The following is a 13,938-nucleotide window of genomic DNA, read 5'->3' as shown; positions in this document are numbered from 1 at the left end:
TAATGGAACATCTTTGGCAGTATTTTAAAAATTATAATTTTTTAAAAACATTCTCTTTTCATAGTTGTTTTGGATGTTTACACTTCCAAAGGCTAATAAATGTGATAAGTTGCTGGGCACACCACAGCTGCATGTGAAAAAGGTATGAGTAGATCATGTTCAACCCTTTTGTACATGACAACTGATAGCTTGAAATTTTAGATATCAATCTCTGCCCCATCTTGTTAGCATTATTAAAAATAATTACCCATGTGCTGACTGCCATCTGTTTGTTTCTGTATGATCTTAATAAAATAAGATAAAAAGATTGATTTATTGACTTTTGTTTATTGGTTTTTAAACCTTGTCCTGTTAAGTTTCATTGCTAGCAAAATGATTGTCTGGCAGCCTAGTGCCAAACATATGTGCTTTACCTTTATATTTTATTAGTATATTTTATTTAATTACTTATGTATGCATTTGTTTGATGTTGGTTTATAAATTATACATGATTTGTGCTCTAAAGGTATTCAAGCTTCTTAGAAAACAGTTGAAAGTTTTATTGGCGCCAATTAGTAGCTTTGACATCTGTTCCTTTGTTATCCTTAATATGCAGTAATTCAATCTGTTGCCATGGAAACAGTTTGACAGGATGTAATGATGAAGGGGAACCTAAAACTCATCTTTAATGCTACCTGTGTCATATTTTGCACATTTGCTTCTCCACAATAAGAACAAAGAAAGAAAGGGGGGAGGGATAAAAGAAAACGAAAAAAACTCTATTTCCCAGCATGCTTTGACGCGGGGCATGCTTGTGATGTCACAATAAGTATATATACGGCTTCAGGAAAGAATTTCTGCCTCCATTGTTACATTGTAACAAACGGGGCCGGGGCGAACCGGGGTGGGGGAAGAAACCGACTTCTCGGTAGAAATTTTTTTGCAACAATTTGGCACCAAACGAAACAACCCAAATCGCGTTTATTTATTAAGAAGATAAAGTAAGCCCAGCCGACCGAAACTGCCCCGGTGAGAGATAAAAAACGGAATAAATGAGCACAAATGTCAGCGGATTTCTCTGTTACAGTCATTTTAAAGCTTAAATCGAGAAGATAAGACATTCGGCTGTGTTCGTCATTCATGCTGCGCCGAAAATGTTGGCATATAAACCGCAGCTAACCCTATGACGCCTTTCTTTCTTTCTGTCGCCTGTCCTTTAAATAGAGAGGTATGCAACATTTAAATAAAACCCGCCGGTCTATTAGATAGCGCTTATTTACTTAGTAATCGCTAATCGTGCAGAACAATAAGCTCAGATAGCCCAAGTAGCCTAAAATAGTGGTATATAAGTATTGCAAATTGACAATCAAGGAAGAATACAGCGAGATCACTTTGGGTCACCATTGCTCCACGGCTGCAGTCCGGATACACGGTTCAGGGATATCGGCTTTGGCACAAAAAGCTTCTCACTGGGCTTTCAAAGATTGATGTGAAGCTCGTATTGGAAAGAAAAACGACCTCCGAGTCGGTTGGATTAAGAGTCTCTGATTCTACTCCAGGTAAGAGGGTTTAGTATCTCTTTATCTGGGCGGTTTTGCTTTGTGTGTTTCTGTATGAGTGTGTGGAAAATATGGGGAGAGCTGGTTGAATGGAGATAAGGTGACAGAGCGAGCCTCTGCTTGCTAGACGGATAATATCCAACAGACCCTCCCAACACAGTCTGGCCATCATGTGCACAAACACCTCATTCACACTGCATGTCCCTGACTGTAAATGTGCCAAGAAGTCCCAATTAGCTTGGAAGTATGCAGCACCTTGCTACAATAAAACTAAAGTCACAATGGAAAATGCACCTCTCTTTAGTTGCTCGTTTGTAATGGAGTCCTGGTAATATCCGGTTATACAGCAGCATCTGTTCAGAAGCTTTAAGACCATCCAGTGCTTTGCAGCCTCTTCAGGTGTGACACATTAGAAGAGATCCTTAGTCCTAATAAGCAACCCTTATTTGTTTTTCAGCAGCTATTTGCTCTGCAACATCACACATGTACAGTACCCTGGGTATCAAACCGTCAATGAATTCATGCAAATTTTTCTTTGAGCAAATATTACCCACTCAACATCTGCAGTTCTTTCATTCAGCTTAGTATTATTCCATCCCTCTGTCATCTCTCTGTATATAACAGAAGGACAAACTATTTTAGAAATGTTACACATGAAAATCTGAATGGACTTAGTAGGAGCTGCTCCATTTAGGACAATAGCATGTTGCATGTTAACTGGCCTATTAAAAAATGAAGACTTATAGTAAAATGATTAATTACTGCTAGTATTGCCTATTTAGAGTCTATTAATATGTATTTAAAGTATGTTTGTGTTAATTTATGGGGATTATATGTCAGCTGTAGTGCATTAATACAGCATAAGGCAGCACTAGAATGTAATAAAAGATATGTAAACTTAGCACCTTTCATTGACCTTGACTGATCTTCGCATGCGATTGATTCCACCTTGTGTTGTCTTTAGCAAAATCTAGGGGCCACAGAGATCATTTTCTTTAGGGCTGCTCTCATCAACCATGCTTGCCTAGTTGCCATGGTTACATTTCTAGACTTGATAATTTCAGAATAGGGTTTCATGTGAGATGGGAGGCAGACAGATGAAATGATGGAGCTGGAATACAGATGAAAGGAGACAGGACTGCACTGATGCCCCTCTTTTTTTTTTTTTTTTTTGCGGTCGCGTCAAGGACTCAAACACTTTGATAGGCTATATGTGACCCAGCTGTCATAAAGACAAAAATATTTTGCTGGAAAATCAGGAGCGGATATTCCACAGTAACACAAACATTATTCGTTCTGTTTCTCCCTACACATTCACACAATTACTGATCCAGAGTGCACTTGCTGTAGCTCAGCCTGCGCTGCTCTCTAACCCCCCAGACACCACGTTTCCATGGAGGCAAGTTCGTCCCTAAGCCTCAAACGAAGATATGAAGAGGTGGACAACAACTCTCCATTCTCTACACCTAAGGACTCTGATGATGACATCTCCAGTAGTGACAGTGCTGACAGCTGCGACAGCCTCAACCCTCCATCCAGCACTGCATTTACCCGTAAGGAACACCAAAAGACACACAATATGACCAACACATCCTCTTAAAATCAAACCTGATATCTGTTGTGTAACAATGCATCTCAAATCTGTCTCCAGCCACCTCCATCCTCAGGCAGCACAAGCCATCGCTGGGGGGGAAACGGGTGCGTTTTGATTTGGTGACGGTGTATTACTTCCCCCGGCGGCAGGGCTTCACCAGCGTGCCCAGCCAGGGGGGCAGCTCCCTAGGCATGGCCCGTCACCACTGCTCCATCAGACACTACACGCTGGGTGAGTTCGCACGTGAACAGGAAACTAGTCACCGGCACACTTTGCGGCAGCACCTGCGACAGGAGAAGCTCAAGGCTCGCAAGATGAAGGTAAGTCTGATTGGCGAGTGACTGAACTAACATCTGTGAATCTGGAATATCTTTGGGAAATGATATCAGAATGTTATCAATCCCCCTGATTGATCACTAGGTGAGCCCTTTACCTTTATTTACCATTAACCTTTTATATTCCACATTGTACATCATCATGTGAAAAAGATGGTACACCCTCAGTAAATTGTAAGATTTTACTAATCAAAAACATCGTAAAACATAATTTGATCTTCCTTACATAAACAACAACGCAGGAAATGTTTTACTATGTCACCGTGATTATATATATATATATATATATATATCCAAACACGCCATACTTGTTCAGTCTTTTCTAATAATTCTAAAGTCTTAAAATTTAAAATTTAACATGCAAACGGAGGCTGGTAGAGTCTGGGATGTAGCTCTCTTTTTTTTTCCAGTTTCTCTGATCATCACAAGGTCTGATCTTGAGCTGCACCTGTAGGGATGACCCACTCTCTGCCTAGTTGTGATTGATCTTTCATAGCAGAATGGTGGACTCAAATGGCCTATAACCCTTCTCAGACTGATGGCTAACAACAGTTGCTTCTCTATGATCATTGCTGATGTATTTCCTCCTTGACATTGTGTTAACACAAAACTAAATATTCAATTCAGTCAATTAGGCATATTTGAAAAAGCATTAAGGTGTGCATAATTTTTCCATCCTCCATCCATCCATTTTCTATACCTGCTAATTCCATTGCAGGGTTCTTGGGGGCTGGAGCCCAGCATCTGTTAGGCAAGGGGCAGCACCCTGGATGGCTGCCAGACAGGGTCAACAAAGAGAGACAAACAGCCATTCGCTTTCACATTCACTCCTATGGTGAATTTAGAGATGGCAGCTAACTTAATATGCAGTACCCAAAGACAACCCACACATACATGGGGAGAACATACAAACTCCATGCAGAAAAGCCTGACTCCGGCTAAGGCTCAAATCAGGACCTTGTTGCTACAAGGTGACAGTGCTAACCACCACATCAGCCTTAATCGTTTCCATACTCTGCTTTCTTATTTAACTCCTATTAAATTCCATTTGTTGTTGATCAGAGGATGTATTTACCTCATTTTTTCAGACCGGGTGCAGAGCAGATAAGTTATTCATTATGTTCTGATTCATAAAACCTTAGAACTGAAAGAGGCTGTGATTCTTTTTGTTAATAATTTCTTTTGGGAGATTAATAAATAATTATTCCATTTAGACCAATTAAAATAAAAACACTGCATAGTAAACTTTTCCAGTTTTGAGATTCTTTTGATTTGGTAGCAGTTTTGCTAAAGACTAACTACTAACTAGGAAGGAAAAGGAAAACGTCAGACATGACACAGATTACAGAAATATCCAGATAAATGTGTGTTTTATGTAGTAGTGGGTTTTTCTTCTTTTTGCCCTCATTAATCTTGTCACTGCGCCTCAGATTTATCTTGTGACTCTACTGGTGGGGTCAGATACACCGGCTGGGAACCACAACACTGAATTACTGAAATAGAAAGCATTAAGAAAAATGTTGGAGTGGGCAACAGCATTAGCTTAAAAATGTAACTTAAAGGTTAATAATATACATGTATATTAATATTTTTTATCTTGTACATGTACAATTTAGGTATGAAATTTATTTTCTGCTGTTATGTTTGATAGGAAAAGTTTTTTTTTATGAAGATGGAGTTTTACTTTACTTGTAATCAAATATATTTTTAGTGCCTTTACTTATACGAATGATCAGGGTACTTCCTCCACCGCTGTGCATTTGAATTTTTTTCAAGTAGAAATGTGAAATAAGCTTTTCTTTTTTTTGCATGATCAGGTATCAGTATACATTTTGAGCATTAAACATGGAACCAGAGTCTTCCTGTTCCTTGCTTACAGTTCCACACTAACTGTCATCCACAGCTGACAAGGAACGGCACGGTGGAGTGTGCTCAGGCCGACCTGCTCACTCTGGATGACGTATCGGATGAAGACCTCGATGTGGATGCCGTCGAGGTAGACGACTGTTTTTTCCTTCAGCCGCTGCCAACAAAGCGCCGTCGAGCCCTCCTGCGAGCCTCCGGCATCGCCCGCATAGATGCTCGTGAGAAGGCGGAGCTCCGAGCCATCCGCCTCTCCCGGGAGGAGTGTGGCTGTGATTGCCGTTTGTACTGTGACCCTCGTCACTGCGGCTGCAGCCAGGCGGGGATTAAGTGCCAGGTAAGATGCACATATAGACAGAAGAGAGCCACTGCGGTCTGCAAAGGTTTTGCCTTTTAAAATGTTTCCCCCTTGTCAACCATCCTTCAACTGCCTTCTATTTAATACCAGATGTATAGTTATATTATCTAAAACACTTGTGTTTTTCTAGCTGTCACACATGTCAAAATATTAAGTGTAAAAAAGGCCTGTTGAGTAGATTTTATGACCTTTATTAAATATTTGATTGAATTTTTAAGTAATTTCTAAATATTGAATCCAGTATGTATGCTTAATATCAGTAAAATAACTCATAACTTATTAGTTAAATCACTTAAGATGATCGTTACTCTTTGCAAAATCAAATTTTATTTATGGAGCACTTTTGTACATAAAAGCAGCACAAAGTGCTTTATACAATACAAAGATTAAATATTAAAACAAACCATAACTGTGTTATCTTAAGATGTGATTGCATAACTACATTTAAATGCACTCTTTAGTAAAATCCAGGTTTTATTGGGCAACACCAACTGCACAGTAGTCATGACAGATCTGAGTGTTAGAAATATATGTTAAGTATTTATTTTTCACTTTAGGAATAGGGATTTTATGTCAATGGCATTTCTGTATATAATAGCGCTGCAGTTGGTGTGAACCGTTTTATTCTGGTGTGTGTGCAGCTTGTCAAGCTCCGCTCAGAGACTCATTCATTTGAATCAGGTGTGTTGAAAGAGGGAAACATCTAAAATTTGCAGGACTGTGGGTCTTGAGGACTGGAGTTGCCTATGCTGGGTGTGGCGAGTACATAAGGCCTTAGTGGGTTATAGATTGAAATGCATCTGTCTACTATTGATCAGTGCAGTGAATTTTCATCTCAAACATGGAAAAATCTTTTATCTTTTCTAATTTTTGTAAAACCACATTAAAAACAATATTTATGTGCATTTATGTAAATGATGATGGTCCATTAGGGCTTGACATGTACAATGTCTGAGCTGGTTTGTTACATACCCCCCAAAAAACACAGGTTAACTTTTTAGAATCTTGCTGTAAACCCTTTGATTTGATTTCTATGTTTTTTCTTCTGTTTCTGTCTTACTCTTGAAATATTGCTTTATTTTTGAGGTGGATCGAATGTCTTTCCCGTGTGGCTGCTCGAGGGATGGCTGTGGCAATGTCGCGGGGCGCATTGAGTTCAACCCCCTGCGTGTCAGAACTCATTACCTGCACACCATCATGAAGCTGGATTTGGAGAAAAGGAGGATGCTAATACAAGGAACTGGGGACCAGTATGCTGAATCCGACCCAATGTCTTCCCCATCCTCCCTTTGCCCTACATCCCCGACCTTATCATCCATCACTGGCCTGGACTCTGAGCTGGAGGAGAGCGAGGTGCAGTCGGTTGAGGAGGTTCAGGGTCTCCTGGTGGAGCAGGATATACTGGAGCGAGAAAATGAGACAGCAGTGCTGCACTTGCAGAGTGCAGAGGAGCAGGAAAGGAGGGAAAGGGAGGAGGCAGAGGGAGAGGCAGTGCAGCAGGAGCTGAATGCTGGCGGTCTTACAGAGCAGCCTCTCTGCATCCTACCCAGCACCTTGGGAGGGGAGCTACATGAGCAAACAGAAGTGTCAGGTGTGGATCAGGTCCTGCTGCAGGGTCCTTTCCCCACTGGGACTACAGTGTTGTGCATCTCTGAAAGCCAGGAGGAGAGCCCCTCTGATCTTCTCAAAGACTCCACCTCTCTGCTCTACTATCAGCTCAGCTCCATAGAGCCTAGAGCCTTTGAAACACTGCCCAGAGCAGAGGAAGATGAACAGGAGAAGCAATCTGTGAATGAACAGGAAGCAGAAGGAACAGAGTTTGTAGAAAAGAAACAAGTAAAAGTGGAGCTGAAAGATGATAAGCATGAAGACAACGCCAGCAAACAGAGTGTGGATGAATCTTTGACCAATGAGGTTCTGGGCTCAGAGGACTGTGCAGCAGAAATGGAGGAGAGGCCTGCAAGTCCTCGGCAAAACGTCCCCCAAGAGCAGTGCCAAGAGGAGCCCTGCTCAGAGAAAGAAGTCAATCCACTGCCTCCAGAAGTTTAGAATTGGCTGCAGATATTTTGCACAATAGCTTCATCTAAGATGAGTAAATGACATAGTTCACATTTATTACTTGCATCATCAAGAATGACTTCAAGTTGCAATCTCCTATAGTGACTGTCATTAAATCATGTGCAGAATCAGCTTGAGTATTACAATAAATGAGAGAGGCGAGGTGCTGAAAGCACATACACATCCCTCCCAGAGGTAATATGAATGCAGTTATGAAAGGCAACATTGTAGATATGTCTGTTGAATGGGGGAGCGATGAAAGAGGCCTTAATGGAAAAACATAAAAACACTTGTGTAGAAGATGATAAGGAGTACAGCAAGTTAGTGCTTTGTTAATTCCAACGCAGCAAACAGAAAACACAGCGTGTGAAAGCTGACATGAGCCTTTTGTCTGGTGATGTATAAAGCATCAACACTAAACACAAACTGTTTTGCAGTGTGCAAGATGCTGGTGTATTTAGGTACTTGCTGGCTCACTTTTCATTACAGTGAACTTGTGCTGTAGTCAAGCCAAATGAAGGCCTCTGATAATACTCTGCTAAATATAGACCTAATAATCCTGGAAATACTTGTTTTTGTGTACTGTATATGCACTTGCAATGTGCAAGAGAGCTGCTTTTTTTTTTTTTTTTTTGACCTGTGTGCTCATTGTGAAGTGGAGGCAGCGAGTGTTGTGGCTCTGCTGCACCGAGACATGAAGGTAAACCAACACAGAGCAGCAGACTAGCGCTGACCTTAACTGTTGCTCTCGCTCACCTGGACTGCTCATACACGCACAGTTGATTCTTCAAAGTAAATAAGCAGGTTACTTTTGGCTGCGGTGCAGACAACATCATTTTTTTTGAGTGACAGGTTGCGTGGATTAGACGCAGATGATTTTTGAAGTTGACGTTCTTGCAGTTTGTTGTTTTTGGAATGAAAGGAAATATTTCTTTCACACATGGTCGGTCGCGATGGGTTTTTGATGAGTAGATCTTCATGGTCCTTTTCAAACGCGATGCAGAGGAAAGAGCAAATTCTGAATCGAGCCAAATTTCTTATGAAGCATTAAAAAGATTCAAAAGAAAAAAAAAACTGCAGCATGTGCTGTTAAAAGTACTTCAACAGATCATGCAATGTTAGTAATTTATGGATCAGATTTACAACAAGCTGATTTTATATGTATGGAATGTGTGTGCTTGTGTGTAAACCTACTTTAAATGTGTATGTCAATGTTAGAGAGAGAGAAGTGTGTTTGCATCTGTGTGCATGCACATGTGTATGTACTTTATTAGTAAGGACACATATTTTCAACCCGAAAGGTGCTGATGTTACAGATTCACAGTTTACTGGTTTATTTCACTCCAATCATGAGAAATGACTTCACAGTGTTTCTGTACTGGAAAGCCTCTTACTGGACCACAATAGCTACCACACTATAAAAATCATAAATGTGATTATGAAATGAGGTGTTTAGTGATTGAGTATGTAAACGCAAATGTATAACATTTCTGGTCTTTAAATGTCTTTTTAAAGCTCTGATTATTGCTGATCTGCAAAAGTGAGCTGACACTTCTTACACAAAATCAGTCCTTTGTTTTGTTGCCTAAAATTCCTGCTGTTGCCACTGGCAACAACTTGCCTAACACAGGATGTGCTGCTGTGTATGAGCTGTCTGATGTATTTTTTTGCCTTTCTTTTTTTTTTCTTCTTTCTAAATTGTCTTCATATAATCCTGCTAAATAGCTGCAACAAAGCAGTGGTTTCAAACCTAATTAAATGATGCTTTCATCCATCAGGTTTTAACAAAGCCGTCTCCTGTAGTTATTGTGAGGCTGAAGATTTATTATGGCTCTTTATGTTTGCGCGACTTGCTTTGACAGAGTACCATCTTTGAAGTGATGATGATTACAAGCTGCCTATTGTTGAGCTTTTAGTCCTTGGCGTTCTACTAATAGATTTAGGTTTGGGACCACTGCACCAAATTAACTCTTGTACTCTGTGATTGTGTGTTTATCTGTGTGAAAGGGGGTGTGTGATTGTTAAGAAGACTGATAAGCTTAGACTTCATCTAAAGGCTGTGAGAACTACTCTCATGCTAACTGTTGCCTAAAGTGGGGAAAAAAGTTTTTATACAAAAATAAAACAAACATACAAAAAGAGTATGCTGTTTTTTTATTTGTTAGTGTATTGAACGATAACTTTTTAAAACATTTATGGCTTTTACCTCAACTGGTTGGATGCTACAGATACAAAGTGTGTAGGAGGAGATAAATACATGACCATAAAACAATGAAGTCAATTTCTTGTAATCTTTTTAAATTGTCTTGAGCAATCGTTCTCCAGTTTTCTCTACTAAGTTTTCAGTCATTTTCAGTCCAGTCCTTATATCTAATTATTTGTTAAACCTCTTAACACTGAGCTTTGTGGTCATTCAGCCATTAAAAAGGCATCTAACTTGAGGAATAAACCACTTTTTTTCTACGAATAACAAGACAACTTGGGCACTAGTTTATTTCCATTTCCTTTGCATCTGTTAAAATTACAATAGTGAGAGTCTGACTGGCATAAAATAGTATTTTTGCAGCAACAAATTGATTTTTTTTTGCAGGGACATTGAAAGTAGAAAAGTAAAGGAGAAAAGAAGAAGAAGAAGAAGAAGAAAAAAAAAGCAGGTCTAAAAATGATCTACAGCAGATTAACAAAGACTTTTTGAAAAAATTACACAAGGACTTGACACTGGACCTGACAGATGCACCTGGATCTTCAGGGAATGTGGGAGAAAAGGTTGAGGTATGCCAAATAACAAAATACCAGACTGGAAATCAGAGACAAGTTACACATCTTATGGATTAATGGATCCTCCCCACAGCCTGGAGATCAACGTTAATGAAGCAGTGTAAGATCATCCTGTTATAGAACAGGACAAAAAGCAGCCAATGTCTAAAGAAGAGCTTTGGAAAGTCCTTCAAGAAGTCTGGAGAATTTTCTGAAGACTACTTAAAAGAAATGAGAAGGCAAGAAAAGATTGTCTAAGTGGGTGAAGAATAAAGTCAGATATAACAAAATATTGATTTTCAAGCTTGTTTTTCAATCTTCTTCTGAACAACTGTGCTGACATAGTAGCAGCTTTCCACTGATAAACCATGAGCCAGATCTGAGGGACATTTTGTTTTCAGAGCTAACATGTGCAAGTAAATTCAATAATTCTTTCACAGAAGGATATTTTGGTCGTTTTGTCACCACTGCTATTTACTGAAAACATATATGAGTGATTACAGAATATGTGAAACTGCACATTGTGTTTGTCACACTGAAAATAAAAAAATTAGAGCATTTTGTCCTCCAGACGTTAGAGGTCATGACGTGACGGTCCCTGCAGCGCAGTCTCTGACCACTAGATGGCAACATAAATTCATTCATTTATAGCATTTCTTAGTGTGTTAAGGAGAAGTATAACTTGGAGCTCTAACATCAGTGTTACTGCTCAACTGACTGCAAATCAGGCTCTAGTAGTACATGACAGTCAAGTCAGTGGTGGCATGATTCCTGTAAAGATATTACGTTCAGGGAGGTGATCATGTCTTCATACATTAAGGACGCCACCACTTTTGCATTAAAACCTGTCAGTGTGTTAATAACACTTGTGCTCAGTGAGTATGCGATGGGCTTGTCAAATACAAGAAAATAACCTTAACTACACAAACTGCACATTACTATTTGCCTGCAGTTTGCTTTGTGGCCATTAGATACCAAAATACTTCCAGACGTAAACATATTTTCATCTGAGTGGATCCAGTGGCAACAGCAGCAGCGATGACTGGACAACAGGTAAGTACTTCTACATTGTGAACATGTGTACTGTCTTCTTCTATGTGACCTTTGAGGAAGACTTATCCCAAACAAAAATCAATGGAACCACTTTCAATGATATATAAATATTTTTTTGACTTTTGATTTAGTTACATGCTGCACCTTTAAATGAGTGTATCCTGCCTCTCACCTGCTAAAATTCTGGGATAGGCTTCAGCTTATCCATGACCCATATTGGACAAAGCGATACCAGTTATGAATAAAGAATGACAGCGCCACACCCTTTATGCTAACTGGAGTTATTTATAATTTCCTTCATTTGTTCCTCAAAGCTGTCCTCCATCACTGCAAAGATAGCATAAGTTAAGTCATTCATTGCACTTTATACTCTGAAATTCTAAATTTCATTTTGAGCTTTGCGTACACTTTTGTGGAGGATCTTTAACAGACATGAAGGGTCTAACACAAAAATTATATTACAAAGCCAACATTATAACTTGCGGTAATGTGAAAATAAAATACCCTCTCTTTAAATGAAAAGGTTTTACACATCTGACCAAGGAATGAATGAATGGTTAAATAAATAAACAAATAAATAAGTAAATAAAAAAACTGGTTAAATGAGATAAATCTATCCTCAGATAAACAATACATAACACATTACACTATGTCATTATGTATTCAACAAAACCCAGCACACACTTAAGGCTTCCATAAAGAGAAATAAAGAGAAGTAAAGAGAATACGCTGCAGCCAAGTGCTGCTAATCAAATAAAATGGTGTAATCATCTCTGTAAAGTACAACATTTGGTAAAAACCAAACACAGCATAGCAGCACAAATACTGTACCTCATAGGAACTATTAAACAAGGCGGCAGAGGGAGAATGATTTGAACAAATTTGTCCATGCAACAGGGCAGCAATCAAAGCAAAGCAGCAAATCTACAACAGAAAGATTCTAGGTGTTGTAAATGATCCAACCAAAGTCCAGACCTCAACTTGATTTAAGTCCAGTGATAATCATTAGAAAGCTGTGCATAACTGAATACCCACAAACTTGATTTACTATAGCATTTGTATTTTAATCTATTCTCGTGTAAGTTTTCCAACCTAACTGAAGCCCACTGCCAAGTCAAAGCAGTATGTCTAGGTATATCTCTTCACTGAAAGCTACCAGAGCATAATGCTTCTCTGTTTGTGTGTGTTTTGTGCCATGTTCTGGACTGAGAACAGGCCAAATAAAAACACAGAGAAACAAATTAGCTCTGGAGCCTGTGGAACAATTGTGGGCAGAGCTCCAAAACTCTGAAAACTATGTCTCATCTGTCCCAACCTTCCTGCCTCTGACTTTCTATTGTTTTACCTCTCCAATACCCGGAAGAAGCCAGCTCAGTCTGATAGTTTCCAAGACTGGCGATGGAGCCAATCACAAGCCTGTCGAAAGATTTTTAAAACGACATTAAAGAAACATCATTATCATTCATCTCAAAGCATGCTGACAGATGTTAAAATTCACCAGCTCAAGCTGGGCTCTGATTTTACTGTTGTGACTGGACAGAGCTGCAGAGAGCAACTGGGTGTTCTGAGTTACGTATGTGAAATGGAAAGTTGCGTCACCACTTCACTAAAGTGTGCCAGCCTGAAAAAGCTGCTCCCTCGCTTGGAAAGCATGCTCTCTCTCCCTCTCTTTCTCTATGACGCCAACAAGATGTCAGCATTAGGTCTTCACTTTTCCTTTTAAAGAGCACTGCTCATAAAACTCATGGCATTTTCACCAGTCTGCTCTGCTATTCACATGTTCGCTGAACTGAAGAGGGAAATCTAGACCTCTGCCACTGAGTTCACTTTGTGTGCTCAGGGGACAGGATCCAAATAAACCACTGAAAGCCGGAAAAAGGAAACAATGGAGGCAGTAAAGATTAACACAAAACTAGCTGCTCAAACTGTCTCTTTCCACCCATCATCATTACAAAAAGCAATACATCTCCCTAAACATGTCAGCCTTTATGGTGCCTGCATGGTGCACATGCCCAATACCCTATCAGCTTCCTCTAAATGTTTTTAGACTTTACCGGACTCAAAATCATGGGGGAATCATGCTACCTCATCTTTGGAGCAAACAGCTCGCCTAATAAAAACAAACTCCCAAAATGTGTAACTTAAGATCAGTTTCTGTTAGTTCTGGCACATACTCCCACATAACATAGCAAACTTTAAGTTTCCTCCTTAGATTTTTGTGAACTTTACAGCCACTGGTAGTTGGATTTTGATAACCTTGAACAAATAGAAAATGCATGTTTGTGGTAGCACACTGGCCCAACAACAGTATAAATCTTATCATCCATCTCTCTTCGAGAAAGTTTATTTTCTAAAATATAAAACTGCTACTACTGTAGTTCA

At 39.5% G+C, this 13,938-nt stretch overlaps 1 protein-coding gene across 1 annotated transcript; it reads left to right on the top strand.

Annotated features, from left to right (window-relative positions):
• Nucleotides 1-863: 863 nt before the first annotated feature.
• Nucleotides 864-9,535, top strand: csrnp2 (cysteine-serine-rich nuclear protein 2). The gene is made up of 5 exons (XM_042004688.1): nucleotides 864-1,538; nucleotides 2,919-3,091; nucleotides 3,190-3,452; nucleotides 5,371-5,667; nucleotides 6,775-9,535. Exons 2-5 carry the CDS (start codon nucleotides 2,932-2,934, stop codon nucleotides 7,735-7,737), a joined length of 1,683 nt encoding a protein of 560 aa, XP_041860622.1. The 5' UTR covers nucleotides 864-1,538; nucleotides 2,919-2,931; the 3' UTR covers nucleotides 7,738-9,535.
• Nucleotides 9,536-13,938: the final 4,403 nt, after the last annotated feature.

The sequence above is a fragment of the Melanotaenia boesemani genome, chromosome 13 (genome assembly GCF_017639745.1).
Source record: "Melanotaenia boesemani isolate fMelBoe1 chromosome 13, fMelBoe1.pri, whole genome shotgun sequence".
Classification (NCBI taxonomy): Eukaryota; Metazoa; Chordata; class Actinopteri; order Atheriniformes; family Melanotaeniidae; genus Melanotaenia; species Melanotaenia boesemani.
The sequence above is the reverse complement of the archived record's forward strand: the minus strand, read 5'-3'. Positions and strand labels throughout refer to the sequence as shown.